We start from the raw sequence: 23,069 nt of genomic DNA, 5'->3' as shown, positions 1-23,069 counted from the left end.
GCAGAGTCGAGATTCCAGATTGGGTAGAAGCGGACTTGGGGGCGGGGATACGAATGCAAAGAAGGGAGCGGGGGTAGGAGCCGATCCAGAGCTGAGGCGTACTGATCTCTAAGGCAAGGAGGATGAAAACTGGCATGGTACGCATGATACGCACAGATTAACCTCCTACCCTCCCTTTGCGGATAATCTTCCAAGAAATCCTAGAAAACCTCTGCTCTGTGATTTATGTCTTCCTCATGGTTCAACTGGCTCATTCCCAATAGTTCAATAGTTCTCTTATTAGTCTAGAGAAGACACTATAATCCCCCAGTTTGGCTGTTTAGTTGTTCCATCTTCTCATCTGTTTGTAATATCTAAGCTTACGAGCCCACCTCTGGTACCCAGCTTGGAGCAAAGAGCTTTTAGTCCGTGAAATTCTGCCTAGCAACCACTGACGTTACCACAGTCAGTGGGTTGATTGGCTAGATTCAGAAGCCTGGGGAAACACTTCCTTTCTAGAGACCCACCACAAAGACCACCGACACCCATAGTTTGCACTTGGCTGATGTATTTGCATAAAGTCAGCGAGAAACAACAGCAGAGACAGCGGTAGACTGAGCTCACTGGCAGTAGAAATCCCATTTCTGAAAAAGAGAAAGGGGAAACAGTGGGGAGAAAACTAGCGGTCACACCACAAAGGATCTAGTGGTTTTAGCAAATGCTGCAGCCACAGGCGCCAGGTTTGGCTGCACAAGTGCTATGCAAATTAGCCTAGAGCCCTCTACCCTTTGCACCTCTCAATCGGACTAGGACTTAGAAATCACTCCTCATTTTTCAGATAAGAAAAGGCAGGGGATTTGCTCCAGCGCATACAGCTAGGATGCCAGGGAGCCAAGGGTAGGCGCATCTTTGCCCAAGGGCCCTCCCTCCAGGTCCCTGCCAGCCCCCAAGACACTCACATCTGTCTTCACATCAGTTTTGCCAGGCTTCAGGGTCTGGTCTTCGCGTACAATGCTACTGGGGAAATAGCCCAGGCGAGCAGCTACGTCTCCATAGTAATCTCCCTGAACCTGGGGAAGAGGAGTTAAAAGCCGGGGTCTGGGAAGATGGCAAGCTCACTCCTGCTGAAGATCTTTGCACTCTCTTCTCCCTGATCTCGACTTGGCTTGCTCCATCCTTGTCATTCCAATCCCAGCTTAAAGTCACATGCTCTAAGGTCCTCCCTGACCACCCCATGTGAATTAGTCACCCAGTCACTTTATATTAATTCTCAAAGCAGCACATACTTGCTGGTATTTTTGATGGGGTGGCACCTATCTCCTTGTCTCCCTCCAATAGAATAAAAGGGGTCGTTCTTTATTGTACCCACCATAGTAGGTGCCCTAATAATTGCTAAACAAAGTAAAGTAGACCACAATAGCCTCCCCTCCAAAACTATATTTCAGCTCACTCCCTCAGATTTTCCCTTCAGGTGAAAAATCAGGGTGCACGCCCACCCCAGCCACCCTACCCTTGCCTCCTCTGTTCTCCCAAGACTCACGCTGCCTCCCCAGAAGAGCCGCCCTCGGCCCTTCAGCTTGGAGAAGACATACACGACTTGGCCCTGGCGTATGGTCAGGAAACGGCAGTCGGGGGCCACGTAGTCCTGAAGGGCCACGGCCATGGAGATGGGGTCTGGGGAAGGAACAGAAGGGAGTAACAGCACCCTCCCCACAGGCTAGCAATCCAAGCCCCCAACGCCCCCAACCCCCAACCCCCAACTCTTACGGCTGCATTCCTCGTCAGCACACAGCTTCCAGTCAGCCAGCCTGGGCATCAGGTGGCCCCCGACACTAGGACCTGGGAAGGCAGACAGCAAGACAACACCAAGGAGCACCGAGGACCAAGCCATCGTGGACTGTAAGCAAGAGAGTGCCTAAGGGAGGAACGGGGTCTCCAGTTCCCTCCTGCCCTCCCTCTCCAGCAGCACAAGGAAGCCTGTGTTCTGGGTCTTGTCCCCGCCTTAAACCAGTCCCAAATTTCACCCACACCACCTATAGTCTGCTACCCAGCCAGAACCATTTCAAGGACAGGGTGAGGGCTGCCAGCACAAGGAAATACCCAGATAGGCTCAAGGCAGCCCAGGCCACTCCAAGTAACAGCCACCCCCTCAACAGAGACGGGGTAAGACAAGCAAGTTGATATTCAATTCCATCTTTTATGAGTTGGCTTGGGGACCTGGGCCCCTCTGCTCTCCCCCGCAGGGACAGAACCAGAGAAGCCAGTATGGAAAAACCACCTTGGAATTTCCTGTGCTGAGGGGCAGCAGAACAAGGCAGCCCTTTGATTGCCAGGAATAGCCCCAGCTCCCAAGTATGGAGTGAATATTATATGTTGGACCTTAAGCTAGGCGATGCCCTACCACGATCACTATTTATCCTCATAAGCCACTTCCTGACTGGGTGACCTGGGCTAAGCTATTCCTCCTCCCAGAGCCTCATCTTTCTCATCTGAAATAGAAATAATAAAAACTAGTAGTTATTTATAGAGCATTCACCATGCATATTTTTATTAACTCAAATGTATACTCTGCACCACCTTTAAGAGGAGTGATCATAACCCCATTTTACGTAGAAATGGAAGCACAGAGCCTTAAAGAACCTGTCCAAGGTTACAGAGTTGGGAAGTGGAGGGGCTAGATCTGGCTCCAGGCCCACACCCATCACTACTGATCTTGGAGCTCAGTCAGTTGCCCAGGGTCAGAATGAGAAAGTGCCAGAGGATTTGAACTCAAGTCTCATTTCTAAAACTGTGCTTCAAACAGAGATCTACATGCCTGAAGACCCATCTCTTTCCTCAGGTATTCTCACCCCTGGTCAGCAAGCAAGTCCGAACTTTAGTTTTAGGGGAAGCAGATGGACACACACAGGCTTGGGGTGGGGAAGAATTCATCGGGGCAAAGACTGGGCCTAAGCCATCTCCACATACCCAACACCCAGCACCAAGTACCATGAGAGCATCAAACAGCTCTACTCAAATATCACCTACTCAGAGGGGCTCCCCTTGATCATCTGTTACTGCTCCCCAGCTCCACCGACACATCACCCCATTATGTCAGTTGTTTCTATCAGAACCCAGCATTTGAAATTAGCTTGTCTATTTCATTTGCCACCGCACAACCTGTGCCAAGAACAGTACTTAGTGTGTAACAGGTACTCAGCAAGTTATTTGCTGAATTTATTCAGTGCTTGCTACGTGCCCGGTGGGGTAGCAGTGGTGGGGGGAGAGGGGGGCGGGCGGTGCACCACAGAAAGAGTCCTCTTTGCACAGGAAGAAAATGAAGCTCAGAGTGCAGACATCAACTGCCCATGGAGGAAACAGCCAGGGAGCCCCCCCAGCAGGCAGACAGTAGAAACCAGGATCCACGGTCCACAGACCCCGGGTTCCCACGAGCCATCTGCAATAACACCGCGCCATTTAGTGAAGACGGCAATCACCTTCCCCTTTTCATCTTTCAGATCCTACAAGGTGAAAGTGTGCCTCTGGTGCCACAAACCCTGATGTTCAAATGCTTCAAACACTGATGTTCCTCTTTAACGGAAGGAGTGCAGCAGGAGGAGGCTGGGGCTCAGAGCCTTGACAGGACAAAAAATATCCAGGGAGAATTTAGCACTATGTCTTATTGTATTTATCTTTGTGGTTAATTTTCTACTCTGGCAAGTGATCACACTTTCCCATCTACATGGTGTGAGAAAAGGTTTTAAGCTATATATATATACATATATACATATAATATACTTCAGTCGATTTAAAAATTGCCAGGTCAGGTGTATGACAGATTGTGAAGAAAGGTCCCCCATTCAATCTCCCCTTCTTATCCATAGCTTCAGCTGGGTACGTGACTGTCCAGCCAGGAACCACATTTCCCAGCCTCCCCTGCAGTTGGGGCACTGGAGGGAAGATTGGCTCAGCCATCTGCCCGAAGCTCCTGGCTGGCACCTGGCCAGCGGGGGGAACAGCTGTGTGTGAACTGGCCACGCTCCTGGTACCAGCATCTGATCAGGAGCTTCCCAAGTGTGAAGTTTAGGGACTCCCAACAGCAGCACTGACATCTTCCTGAACTCTAGAGACTGCAGCTCAATCGAGGGCTGCAATCTTGAATTCAAATGTCTCCAACCCAGACTGCCACCACTAACATCCTCCCGACGATTTCATGAATACCCAATTCCCTTCCCTTTCTTCCTGAAGTACCTAGAATGGTTTCTGTGGGACTCTTGCTATGACAGAAGGCATTTTTGTCTAGAAAAAGATGAAGAAAAACCTCTTTCTTAACAATCTATCACGTTAGAAAATTACTGGAATCAACATACAAGTCTACGAAGTGAATGGTGTGCCATTAAAAGTGGCATCCTTGCACAGTACAGAACCTGCCCAACTGTACCTGGCAGCATGGGTTTTAATTTCCTGCCCTGAATGCTGATTGAGACAAAATAAAAATCTACCAAAGTGGTAAAAGTGACTTTAGTTTGGACAATGTTGCTACACTATTCTGGGTTTTCCCAAGGTTGCAATCCCCAACGTGCTGAGAGGCCCAAACGCTCAGAATAATCTGATGTGCAGGGAAGGGAAACACACAGGACAAGAAAATAAAAACAACAAACGGTTGTGAAAAAAACAAACCTCAAAAAAAACACTTTAATTCCAGCCTAACAGCGCCAGGTGCAATGTCTGGGGACAGACTCTGGGTACAATGCTGTGTGGCGACCATTCACTCACACACGGCTCCAAGAAGGCCCCCGAGGGGGACTTACCTTCAGGGGGCTGAGCCAAGAGGGGGAGGGGGTGGCCCCAGAACAGGGGACAGAGACATGGGGAAAGGGTGCTACTTCTTGGCAAAGGAGATCTTCATGGCGTTGTTCTGGGTGATCTTGAAACCCTGCAGGGCGTCGCGTGCGGCCCCTGCCTGCACCTCATTGTCAAACTCCACGAAGGCGATGTCGTGCCGCCCTGGGACCAGCCGGACCTCCTTGAAGCCAGGGAACCTGAGAGATGGTCAGAGACCTCAGGAATCCAGACTCAGCACCTCCCCCCAACTTTCTGGCATCCCGGGGGTAGGGGCCAGGAATGTTGCTAAACATCCCACAATGCAGAGGACAGCCCCAATAACAAAGAATTATCCAGCCCCAAATATGTATGATGCTAAGTTGATAAACCCTAATATAAAAAAGTGTGCACAAAGGAAACATACCATTTAAATAAAACTGTTAACATGAACACCTGTGCAACCATGACCTCCGTCAAGACAAAGAACACTGCCTCCTCCCCACCCTCCACGTCCTCTCCCAATCTAAGGAATCGTACAAATAACCACTCTGGAAATTACCACCATCCCGACTTTCATGGTCTGCTGTTTCTTTCATTTCCCTCTTCTCATTCCTTACTTCCTTCCCCATTAGGCAACCATCCTCATGTTTACTGGTTATCCCTTTCTCCATGAGTATCCTTAGAAAATATGCATTGTTCTGTGGACATGGTATATGAATGCATGGCATTCTTTTCCTGTTTTATTCAGCTTCTCAAAATTGCCCCTCGGCGTTAGCATAAGGAACCACGCACGCTGCTCTTCCTGTTCCCTCTAGCTGCCACGTGGCGTGCAGTCGCGAGCACCTGCACTTGACCTCTCCCTTCTCCCAGGCTGCCTCTGGCTCCCTGCCACACTGTGAGGAATGCCCTACCCACAGCCCCTGGGGCCTCGTGTTAGAATTTCTGTAGGATATACAGTTAGAAACAGGTACAGATGAAAACGGTATAGGTGAACCTATCTGCAGGGCAGGAAGAGAAACGCAGACGTAGAGAACAGACATGTGAACACAGGGGTGCCAGGGGAGGGGGGGATGAACTGGAGATTAGGTTTGACATGAACACACTACCATGTGTAAAATGGCTAGCTAGTGGGAACCTGCTGTATAGCACAGGGAGCTCAGCTCAGTGCTCTGTGATGACCTAGATGGGTGGGATGGCGGGGGGAGGGAGGTCCAAGAGGGATGGGATATATATACACATATAGCTGATTCACTTCACTGTACAGCAGAAACTAACACAACATTGTAAAGCAATTATACTCCAATTAAAAAAAAAATGTGTGGGGGGAAAAAAAGCAGCAAAGCCACCAGGTGAGCATGACTAAACGGTGGCCAGTTACCCTACACAACGCCCGCAGTGGTCTGCATCCTATCTGCAGGGCACGCGGGGTCAAGCATCCCCACCTCCCATACTTGCAGTCTAAACAGGCTGACTCCTACCAGTCTAGCCAGTGTTCAGTGACATCTCACTCTTGTTTGACTTGCCTATGTCCAATTTAGAGACTGCAAAGATGAGACACAGAGCCTGGAGCCCCACTGCAGCCCCATGAAGGCAGAGGACGGCCCACCCGCCCTGGCCACTGCTGCCCTCCACACCCCGCTGCTGCAGGCCCGACTTCACCCTCCTCCTTTTAACCTCTAGCCGTTGTCCCGCCTGTACAGCCTAAGCAGGCTTGGGACTCCACCAGCAGAACTGTGAAGCTCATCCATCCCCATGGTGCCACCTCCTGGCCATCACCCTCCGGCCCCCAGCCAGCCACAGGCCCCACTTACTGGTTGAAAAGCATGGAAAGCATGAGCTCGTTGGTCTCTTCAGGCAGGTTTGTGAGGAACAAGATGTGATTTGGTGGATTTTCTGAAAGCTGCAGGAGAGCGACGGGAGCCCATTGAGTCTGGTCGGGGATCTACAGCCCTCCTGCTCTCCAGCCCCTGCCCCACCCCACCCCACCCCCGCCCCTTCCTGAATTCTTTCTAGTCCTGCACCTGACATACCCTGTGTTGTTGCCTGTCGTGCCCCCCCTAGACTGTAAGCCACAAGAGAGCACTGCTGTACCCATAAGCAGGTGCTCAGAAGTTCACTGAATGAATCTAGGTGCAGCCTACCCCCACTCCAGCCTCACCGTGACCTTCCAAAGCTGCTCCAACGAACACACCAACTTCTCTGTCCCAGGACCTGACCTCATCCTCCAGCATCACCTTCTCAGGGAGGCCTGCCCAGACCACCCAACCTAAAACAGTGCTCCCACCAGCCCCTTGCCATTCCCGTCTTCTGACTATAGCAGAGCCCAGGAGGACCAGACACTTACAGGCTGTGCAGGTGGCATCTGTCCCGGCATAAGCTGCTGTGGAGGCATGGCCCCTGGTGGGATCTGGCCGGGTGCGAGGCCCGGAGGCGGGATCATGCCGGGGGGCGGCATGTAGGGAGGCTGGCCCGGCATGTGGTGCATGATGCGGGGCGCCTGAGTCATCGGTGGCATGCCCTGCAGGGAGAGAAGGGCAGGACTGAGAGGGGCGCCAGCAGGTGGGAGGAGGTGTGCTTTCAGTGCCGACAGGAAACAGAGAGAAGAAAAGGTTGTTACAGGAAACCCAGGGTGTGAGAGACACAGGGAGAAAGATCCAGTCTTGGAAAAGGCAAAAAAGGCACCCAAAGAGGGACGGATGGAGCAAAACAGACCCAAGATCACAGCAGACATTAAATCAAAGAGTTTCAAAAAAACCTTTCTTTTAACATATAAAGATCTGTCAGGGGAGGCTTCCCTGGTGGCGCAGTGGTTGAGAGTCCGCCTGCTGATGCAGAGGACACGGGTTCATGCCCCGGTCCGGGAAGATCCCACATGCCGCGGAGCGGCTGGGCCCGTGAGCCATGGTCGCTGAGCCTGCGCGTCCGGAGCCTGTGCTCCGCAACGGGAGAGGCCACAACAGTGAGAGGCCCGCGTACCGCAAAAAAAAAAAAAAAAAAAAAAATTGGTCAGGGGGACTTCCCTGGTGGTCCAGTGGTTAGGACTGTGAGCTTCCACTGCATGGGGCATGGATTCAATCCCTGGTAAGGGAGCTAAGATCCCACATGCCATGTGGCGTGGCCAAAGGGGGAAAAAAAAAATCGCCAGAAGGGCCTAACTTTGTTTAGAGACATATGAGTAGAAAACTAGCCTAGGAAAAAAAATAAAAACATTATCAACTAAAAGGGGTGGAAATAAACACTGTAAGCAGCATGCTGTACTCCTGCTTCTAAAAAAAAACTTCATGGAAAAAGAAACAGACCCAGAGAACAGACAGTGGAAGGCAGAGGTAGCTAGGAATGGTCAAGGCAGGTGCATGAAGAAGTGGGAGCGCTGGTGGCAAGGGGAAGGGAGACAGCCTGAAGACCAAGAGCGTGTGCACCCAGGGGAGACAGGAGCTGGAATCCCATCTAACAGTCAAAGGTGGACAGAAAGCTGGGCACAGAAGAGTGGAGATGGTAAGAGTGGCGGAGCTCGATGGTAAGCCAGACACCATCACCGACACAAGACACAATAGAGCACAACCCATCAGAAAAGCTGACGTGGAGGCTCGGAGACCTGAGTAGGTCCAATTCGTCCATCTTTTCTTTAATACTTTGTGCTTTCTGTATCCTGTTTAGAAAACAGGATGTTTCCACTCTTCATGCCCTCACCAAGGTCGTAGACACTTTCCTGTTTTCTTCTAGAACGTCTATTGTTGTAGCTGTCACATTCAGGTCTATGATTCACCTCAAAGTAACTTATACATTGTTAAGGCAGGGCTAACTTTTCCCCTTACAGATATCCAATTGGCCCAGTATCATTTACTAGGGGAAAAACCCCTTTTACCACTGGACTGCACGTGGTACCTTGACATACATGGAGTGACTACATACACGTGTGGATGTTTCAGGACTCTATTCTGCCCCACTAGTCCGTCTTTCTACCCTTATGCCAATACCATACCATCTTGATTACTATATAGCAGGCCCCCAGCTTTGTTCTCCTCGTCTGCCTTGCTTTGCCTTTCCAGACATTTACAGACAGCCTGTCTGTCCCCACAAGTCCCTGCTGGGATTCTGATTGGAATTGTGTTGAATTTTAAATTAATTTGCAGAGAACTGACGTCTTAATAGCAGTGAGTCTTCCTATCCATTTGATGAGGTCATCTCCAATTTCATTCAGCCATGTTCTATAGTTTCAGTGGGTGGCTTTGCACACTTTTTGTTGAATTTACTCCTCGGAGCTATCTTTCAATTTGAAGTCTACTTGTTTGTGGCCAACGTGTAGAAATAAAACTGACTTTTTCCATACTGACCTTATATCTGGTGACCTTGTTAAATTAAATTCTTTTTAATCCTAACAGTTGATTAGTAGTCTTCTCTGGATTTTCTACACAGACATTGACTTAGAAGACACAGACAGCAAAATCAAGGTCAAGGAGAAAGAGAAAACAAAACAGTGAGACACAGAGAAAGAAAGATCCTGAGAAACAGGCAGGCAGGCACAGACATTTCCAAGTGGAGATACCGTCACTCACATGCTCAACCCCTCCCTAGAGACAGGCACACAGTCTCTCTAAGAAAAATGGGAGGGGGGAGTCTGAATCCACAAGGGGAGACCCCTCCCCACCCCACCCCCAAGCCAGCCCACGTGGCTGAGGAAGACCTGGTGGTGAGAAGGCCATGTCTCTGGGCCCCAGCTTACCGGGACAGGCCCCTGGACAGCGCCCACCACAGGGGCGGCCGCCCCACCCTGCACGGCCTTCTTGGCAGCTGGGGTCTCCTGGCTCTTGGGCTTCCTCTTCTCCCGCTTGCGGTCCCGCTCCACAAAGGTGCCCTTCATCTTGGCAATGATATCCGAGTCAGTCTTGGCGTACTGGATGCGCTGCCGAACCGAGAGCAGAAGGGTTAAGGAGACTGGTCTGGGGCCAGACCACCCGGATGCCCAATCAGACCTTGCCAGGAGCTTGGTGAGTAATGTCACAGAAATCACTTGGCCTCAACGTCCTCATCTGTCAAATAGGGACTGCGGTATTTCCCACTTCAAAGGACAATCGTGAAGACCATGAGTGAAAGTGCTCCAAACGGTGCCTGGCACACAGCAAGTGCCCAGTCAGAGGTTGCTGAGATTCTGAAGGGAAGATGGGACAGCCCCAAGCATCAGGCCCAAGGCAGAAGGAAGGAAACAAGGTCAGGACAGGAGCACTGTGCAGGGGGGTTTCCATCACACAGGACGAGAACTGAGTCTCCAGGCTAAATCTCATTCATTCAGCGGTTTATGGAGCACCTATATCTGCTCTGGCGGTACAGCAATGAGCAAATCACACAAAAGCCCCTGCTCTCATGGAGTCTGTTCGCTGGGAAAGATATGACAGAGATTAAAAAGTGAACTGGAGAAGGGGATGTGAGGAGTTGAGAAGAACTGAAATTTTCAGTGTGGCCAGGCAAGACCTCAGTGAGAAAACACTGGTGTAGAGACAGAGGGAGGGAGGGAGCCACGCAGACATCTAGGGAAAAGAGCATTCTAGCAAAGGAACAGCCATCAAAGAGCTAAGGAGTGGAGGGTGTGTTCAAGGAAAAGCAAGGAGGCCAACACAGATGAGGAGGGAGAAAGCCAGGAGCCATGGAGTGTTATACGCAGGGGAGTGACGAGCTCTCACTTGTGACTCCCAAGGAGCGCTGTGGCCACGGGATGGAGAGTCGCCTGTGAGGACCAGGTGTCGAACCAGGGAGAAGGGTGGCGGCTGGGACCAGGTGGGTGGCAGAGGGGGAGTGAGAAGAACAGGTGGAGGGTTTTGTTTGGTTGGGGGACTTTTTGGTTTTTTTCTTTTATTTTTTTGGTAGAGGTTTTGAAGGTAGAGTTGACGGGACTCACTCACAGAACTCACAGTGGCTCAGTGCTTCATATGGTCCAAGCAATGATTTCAGAGAAAAGCAGGGGAGGAGGGTCTACACGAAACGATTTACTGGTTTTAGTCCTCAAAAGTGAATTCCTGGCCGCTCCAGAGAAGCAACGGAAGATGTGGCAACTGTGCGCTCACATAGCCAGAGGCGATGACAAGCAGTGCACTCCAGGAGGTGAGGGCTCCAGGCGGCCCCACTAAACCCGGGGCCAGTGTCTTCCACATGAAGTGACCTGCCTGGGACCTGCAGGCACTGACACTTCTCTCACCTCCCCAAGGGAACTGGTTCAGGGAAGCATATTACAATCAGGTGAAACTGGAAAACTGACTGAGGAACAAAGGAAAAAGCCCGAAGAACCAAAAACATCTCCCACTGATAACGGCAGGAATTCTAGTTCAGGGCAGGGACTTTAAGCCACTCCTCACCTCCTGGACGGCAGTCCCCACGGCTGCCCACTTGGCCTCCTGAACATCCGTAACCCACTTCTTCCCATCCCACGGCCCCTGCCCTGGTCCTGGCCCAACCCCACCACCTGGGAGCCAACCCAGCCTCACCTTCACAACGGAACCCCATCTCCCTCCTAACCCCCTACCCAACAGCCACAGGCAGTCCCCAAAAAGCTTCCCTTGCTTCCCCAGCACCCTCGGAATCAAGTCCACTTTCAGGACCAACTCCAGCTCCTTAGCCTGACTTCTGACTGGCTCTCCAGGCCAGTCCCTCCCACCACATCCCACCCTTCACTCCAGCTAAGGGAACTTGACTCACTTCCTCAACTACACGTGCTCTTGGTTATCTCCAGGCCTTAGTCCACTGTCTTTCTCCCTCTCCTCCCCCAGCGACTCTTCTCCAAGTCTTACTCATCCATAAAGGCTTCCCGGCAAACTCCCAGAGTGGGTGAGAGGCCGCGCCTAAGCTCCCCCAGCTCTGTGCACTTGCCCGGTCCCAGCCCCGACCCCTCCGGGTCATCGCCATCTGGAGGCAGGCGTGTCTCTCCAACTGCACTGTGGGCCCGAGAGGGCAGAGCTGGGCCTTCCCTTGATCACGGTGTTTCCACAGCCCCAGTGCAGTGAACAGTGGATGCTGAGGACTAGCAAGAGAAACTCCCGTCCTCAATGGTCTGGACTACAGGTGACATAAGTCCAGACCCATCCAGCCTGCAACAGCCTTGCACGGGCATACACCCACACCCTCCACACCCAGTGCTCACCATGGGCTTGTCGTAGAAGGGGAAACCCTGCATGGAGCGCAGGGCATTGGTGGCGCTGCTGACCTCCTTGAAGATGACAAAGGCCTGGCCCCTCATCTTCAGGCTTCGTGATACCAGGATATCCAGGATCTGGCCAAACTGGGAGAAGATAGCGTACAGGGACTTCTTCAGCTCTGCGGTGGGGGGAGGAAAGACCCATAGGTGACTGGAGGCCTTGGTATCATGTCCTGCGTCTCGAGCTCCCCTTTGCAGAGAAGACGCAGCCCAGGAGGGAAACCATCAGTCCACTGACAACGAGTACAGAGCAATACCAGCAGCAGCCTAGAACCTCAAGTGGTCGCGTGCACTCCTCTGGAAGAGATCGACAGTAACAGTACCTACCTCACAACGTCGCTGTACGAGGAACGTGAGTCACACATACACAGGACACACAGTAAACGCTCGATAAATGCGAGCACTTCTTCTCATTGTCTCCAGCACCTTGACACACGCCCCTGATGTGGCCCAGGCTGACTTCTACCACCTCATCTCTCCCCACACTCCACCTTCACTCCTGTAGCTCCAGCCACACTGGCTTTCCTGCCCTTTCTCAGGCCCATCACAGCAACTCTGCCTCAGGACCTTTGCACTGGCTGCTCCCTCTACTAGGAGCATCCTTCTGATGTGTATGGCCTCCTTCCATTCAACCAGGGCTCAGCAGATATGCTGCCACCTGAGGCACTCCCTGACCACCCTGTGTGAGTAAGTGCCCTCTCATGTCACTCTCCCCCACTCCTGGGACCCTACCTGCTCTTCCTTCATGGCATTTCCCACCTCTTGACATCATGTTTGTTTACTTGTTGTTTAGCTCTCCTTCTGAAGAGCTACAAGCCTTCTTATTTATCACCTTATCCCCATGAGCAGTATGGTCACCAGCACACAAACCTCCAAAAGCATTTGCATGAATAAAGGTACCATTAAATGATTTATGGAAATAACTTCACTAAATTCTTACAACTACTCCATGAAGCAGCAGTTATAACTGTCTCAATTTTACTAACATGGATAGAAGCTCTCAGAGGATCTGTCACTGGCCCAGGAGGAGTGTCCCAAGGGTGCTGGGAAGACCCTGAAGAGCCAGGACCAGGACAGGGACAAGGAACCAAGCCCATCCGAACCCAGTACCACCATATCTCACTAGCAAACTGCCACACCTGACAGCAAGAAAAGGGTACCAGTCTTATGCAAAGAAGGTATCTGAGCTTAAGATGTTTGGTCAAAGAAATAGAGGAGAGGAAAGAAAAGGCGGGGCAGGGCAAAGCGGGAAGCAAATAGCCAAAAATTCTGATGACATTTCTGGGCTTTGTCTCCACTCCCCATCCCCATGAACCCAGTTTGGGCTTTAGTCATTCCGCTGGACTCTGGGCCTCTCCCCAGTCTCCTTTCTTGCCCCCTCAAGTTCACCCTCCACAGCTGGAAAGATCTTTCACAATTAATTGCATCCCTTGCCTGGCTCCCCAAAGCCCTCAGGACAAAGTCCAACACCTCACCCAGCCCACAAGGCCCCATGAGCCAGAGTGCACCGTTCTCCATGAGTCATAGGCCTCTAAGTCTCAGACACACAAAACTATAGTACATGTAGTTCCCAGAATGCCCTGGGCTCTCTTTTGCCCCTGGATATTTGCATGTGCTGGTCCAGGTTAAGAACTCTCTTCCCCCACATCATAACATAAATAATAACATAAATACTGCTTCTTCTACCTGTCAGGCTTTTCCAAAATGTCTCCTTTTCTATGAAACTGAATGAATACCTCTTTCTAGGTGCCCCATCTCAACCCTGACAACTCTGCCTGTGCTTCCCCAATCATGGCCCTAGCTACTCTGGGATATCACTGTCTGGTAGCAGGTCTGTCATCCTTATTGGACTGTGGCTCCATGAAGCTAGGACCAGGACTGTCTCAGTCACCAGTGTGTCCCCAGCTCCACAAAGCACTGGCTGGGCACAACGTTCTAAAAGTATATGAGGGATTTACGGGGCTCGTTTTATCACCTTCAACAGCAACTTTATTGGTAACGTCAAACTTAATCCCAGCGAGCTCCTTTGGTTCTCCTAATAATTTTCTTGAGGCAATAATAAGAGCTAACACTTATCCAACACTTACTAACCGCTGAGCACCATAAAAAGAAGCTGAATGGAAGTTTATCTAATATAATCCCCATAACACCCACACAGAGAAGATATGACTTTGCCCAGTCTTCCTATATAGAAAATCAGTGTCAACAAAAAGTGGTAGCTTGCTCAAGAAAATGGAAAAGTATGTCTGATGTCAAGAATTGAGTTCTTAAGCAGAATTCCATACTGGTGGCGTCAACCACTTTTCAGTGCTGTGTGACCCTGGGCAAATCATATCACCCCTGAGTCTCAGTTTCCTAATCCGAGAAATGGGAAGAATAGGTCCTTCCTGCAGGGTTGCTGTGAAAGTTAAAAGTAACCAAGATTTGTATTTACGTCAGCACCTGGTACCGAGTGTTAGCCATCATTATTGTTCATTTCATTTTCATTTTGAAATGAAACATTTCATTGTGGGCTAATCACTGACCAAGACAGTTGCAGTTCTTACCCTCCTGTAACTCACAGGCCAGGAAAGGGACAGTCCCATGACAGCCCAGAACAATCAAGGCTTGAAGGGGGATGTCCAGGGTTATAGGAAGTCAGAGGCAGGCACGTGGGTGCAAAAGGGAGGGGGAAGGCATCCTGGAGGAGAGGTCCTGTGAGGTGAAACCTTGAAGCACGAGTAAGTGACCAGGTTAATGGGCAGAGCGTAAGATGAACTGAGGAAATGTTAAAGGCAGAGGAAGCAGCATGTGCAAAGGCCGAGGGGTTAACTCTAACAGTTTGAGTGGACAAGGCTGAGGAAGAGACATGGATGCTGGGGACAGAAGAGGGAGCCGGCTCTTGCGGGATAGCCTGGAGTCCGGACTATCCCAAGAACTCACCATCCTTCTTGATCTTCTCGTTGAGATTGTTGATATAAATAGTGTGGTTGGGGCGGGTCTCGGGAACTGCCATGGAGTGAGTTGTTGAGGTAGGGCTGAAAGAATTAAAAAGTCCCACTCAGCCCTGGGTTTCTGCAAATCCTTCGTCCCAACGCGGGCTGTTTAGGGATCTTCCTTTCAAGAGGAAGTCAGGTAAAGGAGAGAGACGGGAAGAGGGAAGAACAGCTCGGAAAACAAAGCAAACACAGGACACCGCTTCTCTTCCCCGCGTGGTGAGGGAAATCTCGTGAGGTTTACTACGAGTCCCAGGATGCTCTACGCGAGTGTCCTAGGTGGCGATTCCCACTGGCCCACGACCTCAAAGGCGGTCCAGGAGAAAAAGCCCGGATGTAGAGGCAGTTAAGGAGGGAGGGACGACTTTGTAGAGCCCTGGCCTCGAGCAACAGGAAAAGAATTCCCCAACACGAGGCGCGGGAAGACCCGGGCGCCAAGCCCTCCACCCGCCAGGCGCCCATGGCCGCCTGCGCCCAAGGATACTCACCGAAAGATTCTCACCTCCCGCAAGTGGCTTCTGCTACGTTGCTGAGCGCCGACCACAAAACTTCCTCTCCTGGTCCCGCCTTTGTTTTTCTACAAGCCAATCCCTGCGCGGAAACCTGGTAGCTTGGCCAATCAGAGTCCTGGGTCAAGATTTTGCCAATCAAAACGACACTTGGGTTCCCGCCTCGGCAGGAAAACTCCGCCCACCGCCTGCAAGCCCTCCTCCTTTTGCGGCACACGGGGCTACGGACCAATCAGTGAAGGCCGCGCCCCCTCTTCGTGCTTCTTGCCAATCGGAACGCGGTTCTTGCGGCCGTCTCTTCGGAGGCCTTTCTTCGGAAGCCCCACCTCTCCCCAGCTGCTACGCGTTTTCTGTCACGTGATTGTTAAAGGGGCGGACACGAGTTGTGAGTTTTACCTCCGGGTTTGGGAGCGGTTGTGCGCTGCGGCCGCCATTTTGCTGGAAGGGGAGGCGCGTCTTACTTCCCGAATCCGTACCCTATCCCAGCGGCATCGCGGCTCCCCACGACCTCCGATCTATGAGCCTTCCCCTACCCACAAGACTCTTCCTGTTGCGCTCTGATTTCAGGACTTTCTCCACAACTAGGCTGTTTTCCCTGCCCAGGTGTCCTTTTGACCTCTTGACCTCTGACTCAAAGGTCAGCTCTAAGGTTCCAAACTCGGGTCTGGGATGCGAAGGGGCGATCTATTCTAAATTCCCCAAGTCTTTAGCACTGGGGCCGTAAATCCGACGCGTTTGGTGCCTCGTCCCAGGTCTGCGCTTTCATGTCCTGAAATTGAACACCAGGTTTCCAATTCTAACCAGGGATAAGAAGTTAACTCCTACTAAGTGTCACTCCTTGAGCCCTGCATCCCAACTTATACCACAAATCTGGTTGCACATTAAAGGACCCCGTTAACCCTCAGATTCCTTGTGGTTTAAGTCAGCCTCAATCCCAGCTCCCAAGGTTCCAGATTTTAGCCCTGGTGTTTTCAGTCCCACTGCTCAGGCCCCAAAATCTGGAACTCAGTTCTAAAACCTTCAAAATCTCCAACCCTGCGACCAGCACAGTTTGGAGGATCCTTCCCTCTCTCATTCTCCATCTTCCAACCCAAGTCACAGACCCCAAAATGATTTCTCCATGCTCTCCTTCTTTAGAGCCACCAATTCCTCCTCCTCAAACCCCTGCATCCCAGGCCCCCATAATTCCACCTCCTCCCCTACCCCCAAACCTCCCGGAATTAGCTTTTCCACCCTCTCCCTCAAGTCTCCAGACCCCTATTCCCCCACCGCCCCCACTGCCGCCTCCACCCCCTACCACCAGGTTTTCTCCCCCTCACGTCTTCGGCTTGGAGAAGAGCCAGCTCCTGAAGGAGGCCTTGGAGAGGGCCGGCCCAGTCCCCAGGAGCAGAGAGGACGTGAAGAGGCTCCTGAAGCTGCGCAAGAACCGGTAGGGTCCCCATGCCCCTTCCCACCCACCCACCCAGGGTCTCACCCAACCACTTGTCCCCAGATCACTGCTGCCATCTCCTCTTGGGGTTTCCCATTTCCTCAAGGTCAAACAGTCTGACTGCCTCAGCCCCCTTCCTTAGACCTCTTCAGTGGCGGTGTGTCTTCAGCAATGAGGAAAGCTGCCCTCACAAGAGCACGTCGTCCAGTGGGAGAGACAGATCCCTCCCTCCACCAGTGACAGCCCAGAGTGGTCAGAGCCGTGAGGAGGGAGCCCAGAGGGAGTGCCCGACCGAGGCTGGTGGGTCAGTGGGGCCTGCCTGAAGGAGGGGATCCCTGCGTGCTGTGGAGCAAGTTATGCCAGGGCACGTGATGAGGAGAGTAAACAGCTTGTGCCCAGGCCCAGAGTGACATGAAAAGATGTTCTTTTCAAGGACCTGCAAATATTTCTTTATTGGGACAGAGGAGGTGGCACATGTGGGGTTTCCCAGGTGGGCAGGAGCAGACCACACAGGGCATGGGGGGGCAGGCGTGTGAAGGAAGGTGGACTGTCCTGAGGGCGCTGGGGAGCTGTGGAATGGATCTGTGCCCTTCCAGGGAGGGAGAGAGACTGCCTTCGAGGAGTAGAGTGGTGAGATTGGAGTCTTGGGGCCCAGGAGGAAGCTGGAGCACCAGGAGATCAGGCAGGAGGGGAGGGGGCTAGACTTGGGCCAGGGCTGAAGGGAAGAGAGACAAGTGACCTGCCCAGACTCACCGAAGAAACTTCCAGCTCTCTAGACAAGTTTATAATCTGCACTAAACGCCCCAACCATAGTGAGGCAAATTTTTTGTTTTTTGTTTTGGCTGTGCTGCACAGCTTGCAGGATCTTAATTCCCTGACCAGAGATTGAACCCGTGCCCCTTGCAATGGAAGTGCAGAGTCCTAACCACTGGACCGCTGGGGAATTCCCCCATAATGAGGCAAATTTAATGCAAGTAACAACTACCTGTTGTATGCCAGGTGCTGTTCTAAGCGTTTTTACTTATTAATTTAACCTCAGCAATTCCATGAGACAGGAACTGTTTTTTTTTTAATTGAAGTATAATCGATTTACAATGTCATGTTAGTTTCAGGTGTACAGCACAGTGATTCAGATATATATATATATGTAAAAACATACATATATACGTCTGTATATATTCTTTTTCAGATTCTTTTCCCTCATAGGTTATTACAAAATATTGACTATATAGTTCCCTGTGCTATACAGTAGATCCTTGTTGTCCAGTAGATCTTATTTTATAGACAGTAGTGTGCACCTGTTAATTCCAGACTCCTAATTTATCCCTCCCCCTGCAAGATAGGAACTATTATTATCCCATTTTCCACATGAGGAAACTGAGGCTCATAGAGGTGAAGTCACTTAGCCACGGTGGGGCATGGCACTGGGGCTCCCTGCTTTGAACCACTGTGCGGATAATCATCTCCTTTCATCAGGAAGTTGCCCCCCTCAACCTTACTCTTTCACTGGCTTTGGGATAGAAATATAAGCACATTGCCCGGCACCTCCTGAGCCCTGGTGGGGGAGAGGGGGGAGGGGCTGGGATCACCAAAATATTCTGAGTGGCCTCCCCAAGAATGGGGCTGGTGAAGCCTGTGAGGAGTCTATCAAGGTGATGTCTTAGGCCTGGAGCAGTTGTTACCTGGTTTTGCTCAAGGCTGAGTGGAAGGGATTCCCACCTTATCTAACTGCCTGAAAAACAGGTTTGAGAGGGGAAAAACATTCAGAGTTTGGGTATTGATAAAATAAAATTCATATTTTATGGCAAGACAAGAGAATTTTAAACATGAAATTTTTCTTTGCCCACTGGGGCCTCCTCCCTCCCATTTAGCGTGTATTGTGCGTTTGCATTAACCAGACCTCCTTAGGGGATAACATTTCTTCTTGATCTCATCAAGGGTCACAACTCCTTAGGAGACGGCTTTCCTTCTTAACTTTGTTAAGGGATCGCAATGACCCATGACCCATAACTTGCTTTGTACTTGTAGATCTGGATTGAGTAAACTGTCAATAATATGTCATTTGACATATAACCAACCCTTTGTCTCAAAAAAACATATATAACTGTGTTTTGATCTCTCACAGGCGGAACAGTCCTCAGAGCATTCTGAGAGACTCTCCCAGGTTATAACCCTCAGGTTGGCTCGAATAAAATTTTCTCTTTCTTTCTTAGATTGATTATCGATTAATTTTTTCATCCATGGTGTAGAGACACCCCTTCTAATAATTTAATCCCTCTGGCTCCTAGTTGCAAAGCTTTTGCACATCTGCTCTTTGCCCCTTCAGTAACTGAGAGGAAGAGCAGGGAGCAGCAGGCAGAAGGATGATTCCCACTGAGCAGATGAGGAAACTGAGGCTGGGGAGGGGAGGAGTCTCAACAGGGATGAAGGAAGTCGGACCCAGCCAAGAGCGGCCCTCGGGCCTCAGGACAGCTGAGCCCATGCTCCTCCCCTTCACCATCCCTGACACCCCACTCCCAGCCAGCCCTCGATGGGGGGACCCTAGGAGCTGGTTGCCGCGTGACCTGAATGCGACTGTCATTCAGTTTCAGAAGTGACCTGCAGTGGATCCTCTTCTGTGCTGACCTGCCCTCCCTCATCCAAGAAGGCCCTCAGTACGTGCCCTAATCCGGGACCCCAACCCCTTGGCCGGCCGTGAGTTCTGAGCCTCTGCCCTCGCCAGGCTTTGTGAGGATTGACCCAGGAGTGTGGGAAGAGTGGGTTCACGCCAGGCAGCCTGGGGAGAAGGAGGAGGCTGAGGAGGGGAGGGAGAGGGGGAACCTACCACGTGAGGGTCCTGGGTGCACACGCAGTAAACAGTTGGAACGAATAAGCAAGTGAACAAACGAACCTGGTCCATTATCTCTGACTCCACCTTGGCACCTGCTCCTCCTAGAAGCCCAGGTGACATCTCTCCCTACCCTCCCACCCACACCCCCAGCCCTCCAGCCCTGGTTCAGGCTTTGGCCAGCCTCTGTCCCAGGAGGGGGAGTCAGGTCTCCCCACTTGGCCTGGGGGAGGAGAAGGGAATTCCCCTAGGGCGGCAAACCTGTTCCCCACACTCCAGTTTCCAGGCGAGAGGGGGCCCAGGAAAGACACGAGTTAGGGGTTGGGGGGCTGGGCCTGTGTCTCCCCAGGTGCGGGCTGGTGGCCTTGTGGATGGCAGGCACTCTCCTGGCACCCCTCAGCGGCACCCCCCTGGAGAGACTGGTGCAGGTGGCCATGGAGAGAGGTTACACGGCCCAGGGGGAGATGTTCTCAGGTAGGTTGGGTGTGGAAGGGATTCAAGCCAGGTGTTCTGCAGGAGGGGACTGGAGAGCTTGGCTAGGACACACCGGGCACATAAGGGGGCTTTGTTCCATTCTTTGGGCCCTTGTCCTCCCACAGTAGAGCAGAGTGTCACAGGGTGGACTCTGGAGCCAGGCCACCTGGGGTTTCCATCCCAGCTCTGCCATTTTCTACTGTGTGGCCATGGACAAAGCAGCTGACCCTCTCTGTCCCTCATTTTCTGCATTTGTTCAAAGAGGTGATGGTCAAGGCGAAAGTTATAGGTGTTGGTTCCCGAAAGCCTTTGGCATGGTGCCAGGCACACAGCGATCGCTCTTTCTGTGTCTGCTCTGTCCCTGCAGTGACTGACATGGGCAGGCTGGCCCAAGAGGCACTGGGCTGCCAGGCAGAGGTGCTCTACGGCGGCCTGGGTGGTCCCAACAGAGACCACGTCCTGCAGCACCTTGTCGCCGGACATCCCCTGCTTATCCCGTATCCCAGGGTCAGGAAGGGAGCAGCAGGGCAGGGGTGGAGACGGGTGGGTCCCACAGCCACACCACAGCTTTGGCCTTAACCCCAGTGCCAGGTATGACGAGGACTTCAACCACGAGCCGTGTCAGAGGAAGGGCCACAAGGCCCACTGGGCAGTGAGTGCAGGTGGGTCCCCCCTCCCATGCCCTGTGCCCTCACCCTGGATCTCCCCAGCCCCGTCTCCCCTCCTCACATTCTTACCCTCGCACTGGCACCTCCCCACTACCCAAGGCAGGAACCAGGATTGGGCCATCCCTGTCCCTACAGGGTACTTAGCAGGGACCTGGCCAGCAACAGGTACTTCAGTGTCCGCCAATCAGGGTTTTCCACAAACAGAAACTCAGAGCGCAGACAAGGATCAGACAGTCTGGGCTGCAGACTTGGTCCAGCCACTTCCAGGCTCTGTGACTCTGGGCCTCCATTGCCCTATATCTGGAGATCAAGGCAAAAGCAGCGCCCACATCTTAGGCAGAGGACGTAACTCTGTGAATGGTGCCTGGTATGTTACGTGTCTTGGTAAGTGTTAGCTACAGTCAGCATCCTCGTCTTTGCACCTGCCTGAGAGGCCAGAGTTGCACGTCAGGTGGCCTGGACGGAGGCTCCCTTGTGTGCGTGCCTCTCTGAGCAGTGCTCTTCCGGACAGCTGGTGACAACTAGCTGACGATGTTTGCACTGTTCAGTGCCGCCTCGGCACCTCCCTGTGCTGACAGGCTGTTGGAGGCCGGACTTAAAATGCCTGCAGCTCTAGAGCCCAACACCATGGGTCTAAATCCCAGCCCAGCTGTCTGCCTGCTGGCCTGTGCTGACCTCTCTGACAGTGTGGGGATGGAGGTAGCACCCACCCTGGAGGGCTGTGGTGGGACTCAGGGAGCCCCCGCCCCTCGTCAGGGCTCAGCTCCCACTCACAGCCTCCCTCTCTCCTCCCAGGGGTCCTGCTGGGTGTGCAGGGTATGCCCAGCCTCGGCTACGAGGAGGACCCTGAGCTGCCAGGCCTGTTCCACCCAGCACCCGGCACGCCCCGCCAGCCACCATCCCTGCCAGAGGAAGGCTCCCCAGGAGCTGTCTACCTTCTCGCCAAGCAGGGCAAGAGTTGGCACTACCAGCTGTGGGACTACGACCAAGTCCGGGACAGCAACCTGCAGCTGACGGACTTCTCGCCCTCTCGGGCCGCCGATGGCCGGGAGTACGTGGTGCCCGTCGGTGGGGTGCGGGCCGGCCTCTGCGGCCAGGCCCTGCTCCTCCGACCACAGGACTCCGGCCACTAGCCTGCTGCAGCCCCGAGCCGGAGTGACGGGGCGCAGCCACAGCTCAGCTGTGTTACCATTCACAGAGTGCCCCATCTTCTCCTCTGTACGACAGCCTGGGGGCCTGGGCTGGATCTCTGAGGACCTCCAACCAGAGATCTTTCATGCAGGGTCCCCCCCGACTCCATCCAGTCCCAATCCTGGGCCTCAGCTCCCCCAAGCCCGTCCCCCAGTATTGAGCACCTACTCTGGGCTGGGGTTATAGCCAGGAGCCCCACAGACAAGCTCCTTCTCTGCAAGGGAGAGACCGGCAACCGCTCAGACCCCAGGGCTTGTCCACCCCACCTCGGTGTTGCAGCCACCTGTTTCTGGCTGCTGCCCGCCGTCTCTCTGGACCCCTTGCTGCTTCCCAGTGTCTGTCCATGTGGAGCCAGGGAAGCCTTTTAAAACGCAAACCAGGGACTTCCCTGGCTTCCACCGCAGGGGGTACAGTTCGATCCCTGGTCGGGGGGAACTTGAGACCCTGCATGCCACGCAGCGCAGCGCGGCATACTTCTTGCAGGGCAGGGACTAAACTCACCCCGCCCCAGGTCACCTCCCTTACCCCAGGCTGTTCTTCCTCACGCTTTCTGCCACCAGCCAGGCATAGTGGCCTCTCAGGTGCCTAGGTGTCCTGTCTCCCCCACCCCCCAGCCCTGTGCCACAGACAATTCTGGAACTGCTCTACCCTGGCTCCTTGTCACTTCCTCTGGGAAGACTCCCTCTGGCTGAGCACCTCCTCCACCTGTGTGTTCTGATTTAAAAACAAAAGCAAAAGCCTCTAAGACTAGTTATTTGTGGCAACCCCTTTACCCCCGTTAACTCGTCAAATCCTCCAACCCTGTAAGGAAGGTACTAGATCCTCCCTGTTTGACAGACGGAGAGACTGAGGCCTGAAGAAGCGCAGTCACTGGCCTAAGGTCACATGGCTGGCAAGCGGCAGGGCCGGGATTCAAACCAGGCAGATGGGGGAGGGGGGACGGGGAACGAGAGAGAGCATTTAACGAATACCTATTGCATCCATTCCGAAAGGGGAGGAACAGATCTGTCTTGGTCACTGCTGTGTCCCCC

At 52.7% G+C, this 23,069-nt stretch overlaps 4 protein-coding genes across 8 annotated transcripts in view; 2 read left to right on the top strand and 2 right to left on the bottom strand.

Annotated features, from left to right (window-relative positions):
• The window catches only part of LOC307179490 (cytochrome P450 2A13-like), a 79,625-nt gene that overhangs the window by 50,152 nt on the left and 6,404 nt on the right, over positions 1–23,069 (top strand). The window lies entirely within an intron of this gene.
• MIA (MIA SH3 domain containing) lies at positions 534–4,890 on the bottom strand. Its single transcript, XM_079908705.1, has 5 exons — positions 4,770–4,890; positions 1,747–1,876; positions 1,520–1,653; positions 939–1,049; positions 534–623 (listed from the first exon to the last, which is right to left on the bottom strand). The coding sequence occupies exons 2-5, from the start codon at positions 1,868–1,870 to the stop codon at positions 600–602; spliced, it is 393 nt and encodes a 130-aa protein (XP_079764831.1). The 5' UTR covers positions 1,871–1,876; positions 4,770–4,890; the 3' UTR covers positions 534–599.
• Positions 1,854–15,583, bottom strand: SNRPA (small nuclear ribonucleoprotein polypeptide A). Of its 3 annotated transcripts, none has more exons than XR_013825394.1 (7): positions 14,888–15,378; positions 11,912–12,084; positions 9,506–9,685; positions 7,127–7,300; positions 6,594–6,682; positions 4,770–5,000; positions 1,854–1,876 (listed from the first exon to the last, which is right to left on the bottom strand). XR_013825394.1 is itself a non-coding variant. In XM_079908698.1 (7 exons), exons 2-7 carry the CDS (start codon positions 14,958–14,960, stop codon positions 4,841–4,843), a joined length of 849 nt encoding a protein of 282 aa, XP_079764824.1. In that variant the 5' UTR covers positions 14,961–14,982; positions 15,429–15,583; the 3' UTR covers positions 4,441–4,840. The 3 variants fall into 3 exon arrangements, 2 of the variants coding, with proteins under 2 accessions (XP_079764824.1, XP_079764823.1); XM_079908698.1 differs by lacking the exon at positions 1,854–1,876 and adding an exon at positions 15,429–15,583 and having other exon boundaries at positions 4,441–5,000; positions 14,888–14,982; XM_079908697.1 differs by lacking the exon at positions 1,854–1,876 and having other exon boundaries at positions 4,442–5,000; positions 14,888–15,377.
• ACTMAP (actin maturation protease) lies at positions 16,559–22,829 on the top strand (the record flags this gene model as incomplete). Of its 3 annotated transcripts, none has more annotated exons than XM_079908686.1 (6): positions 16,559–16,878; positions 19,464–19,532; positions 20,055–20,179; positions 20,547–20,676; positions 20,771–20,841; positions 21,643–22,829. In XM_079908686.1, 6 exons carry the CDS (start codon positions 16,559–16,561, stop codon positions 21,978–21,980), a joined length of 1,053 nt encoding a protein of 350 aa, XP_079764812.1. In that variant the 3' UTR covers positions 21,981–22,829. The 3 variants fall into 3 exon arrangements, with proteins under 3 accessions (XP_079764812.1, XP_079764814.1, XP_079764813.1); XM_079908687.1 differs by lacking the exon at positions 16,559–16,878 and adding an exon at positions 17,120–17,182; XM_079908688.1 differs by lacking the exon at positions 20,547–20,676 and having other exon boundaries at positions 20,765–20,841; positions 21,643–21,764.

This window comes from Stenella coeruleoalba (assembly GCF_951394435.1).
Source record: "Stenella coeruleoalba genome assembly, chromosome: 20".
In the NCBI taxonomy this organism is placed as follows: Eukaryota; Metazoa; Chordata; class Mammalia; order Artiodactyla; family Delphinidae; genus Stenella; species Stenella coeruleoalba.
The sequence above is the reverse complement of the archived record's forward strand: the minus strand, read 5'-3'. Positions and strand labels throughout refer to the sequence as shown.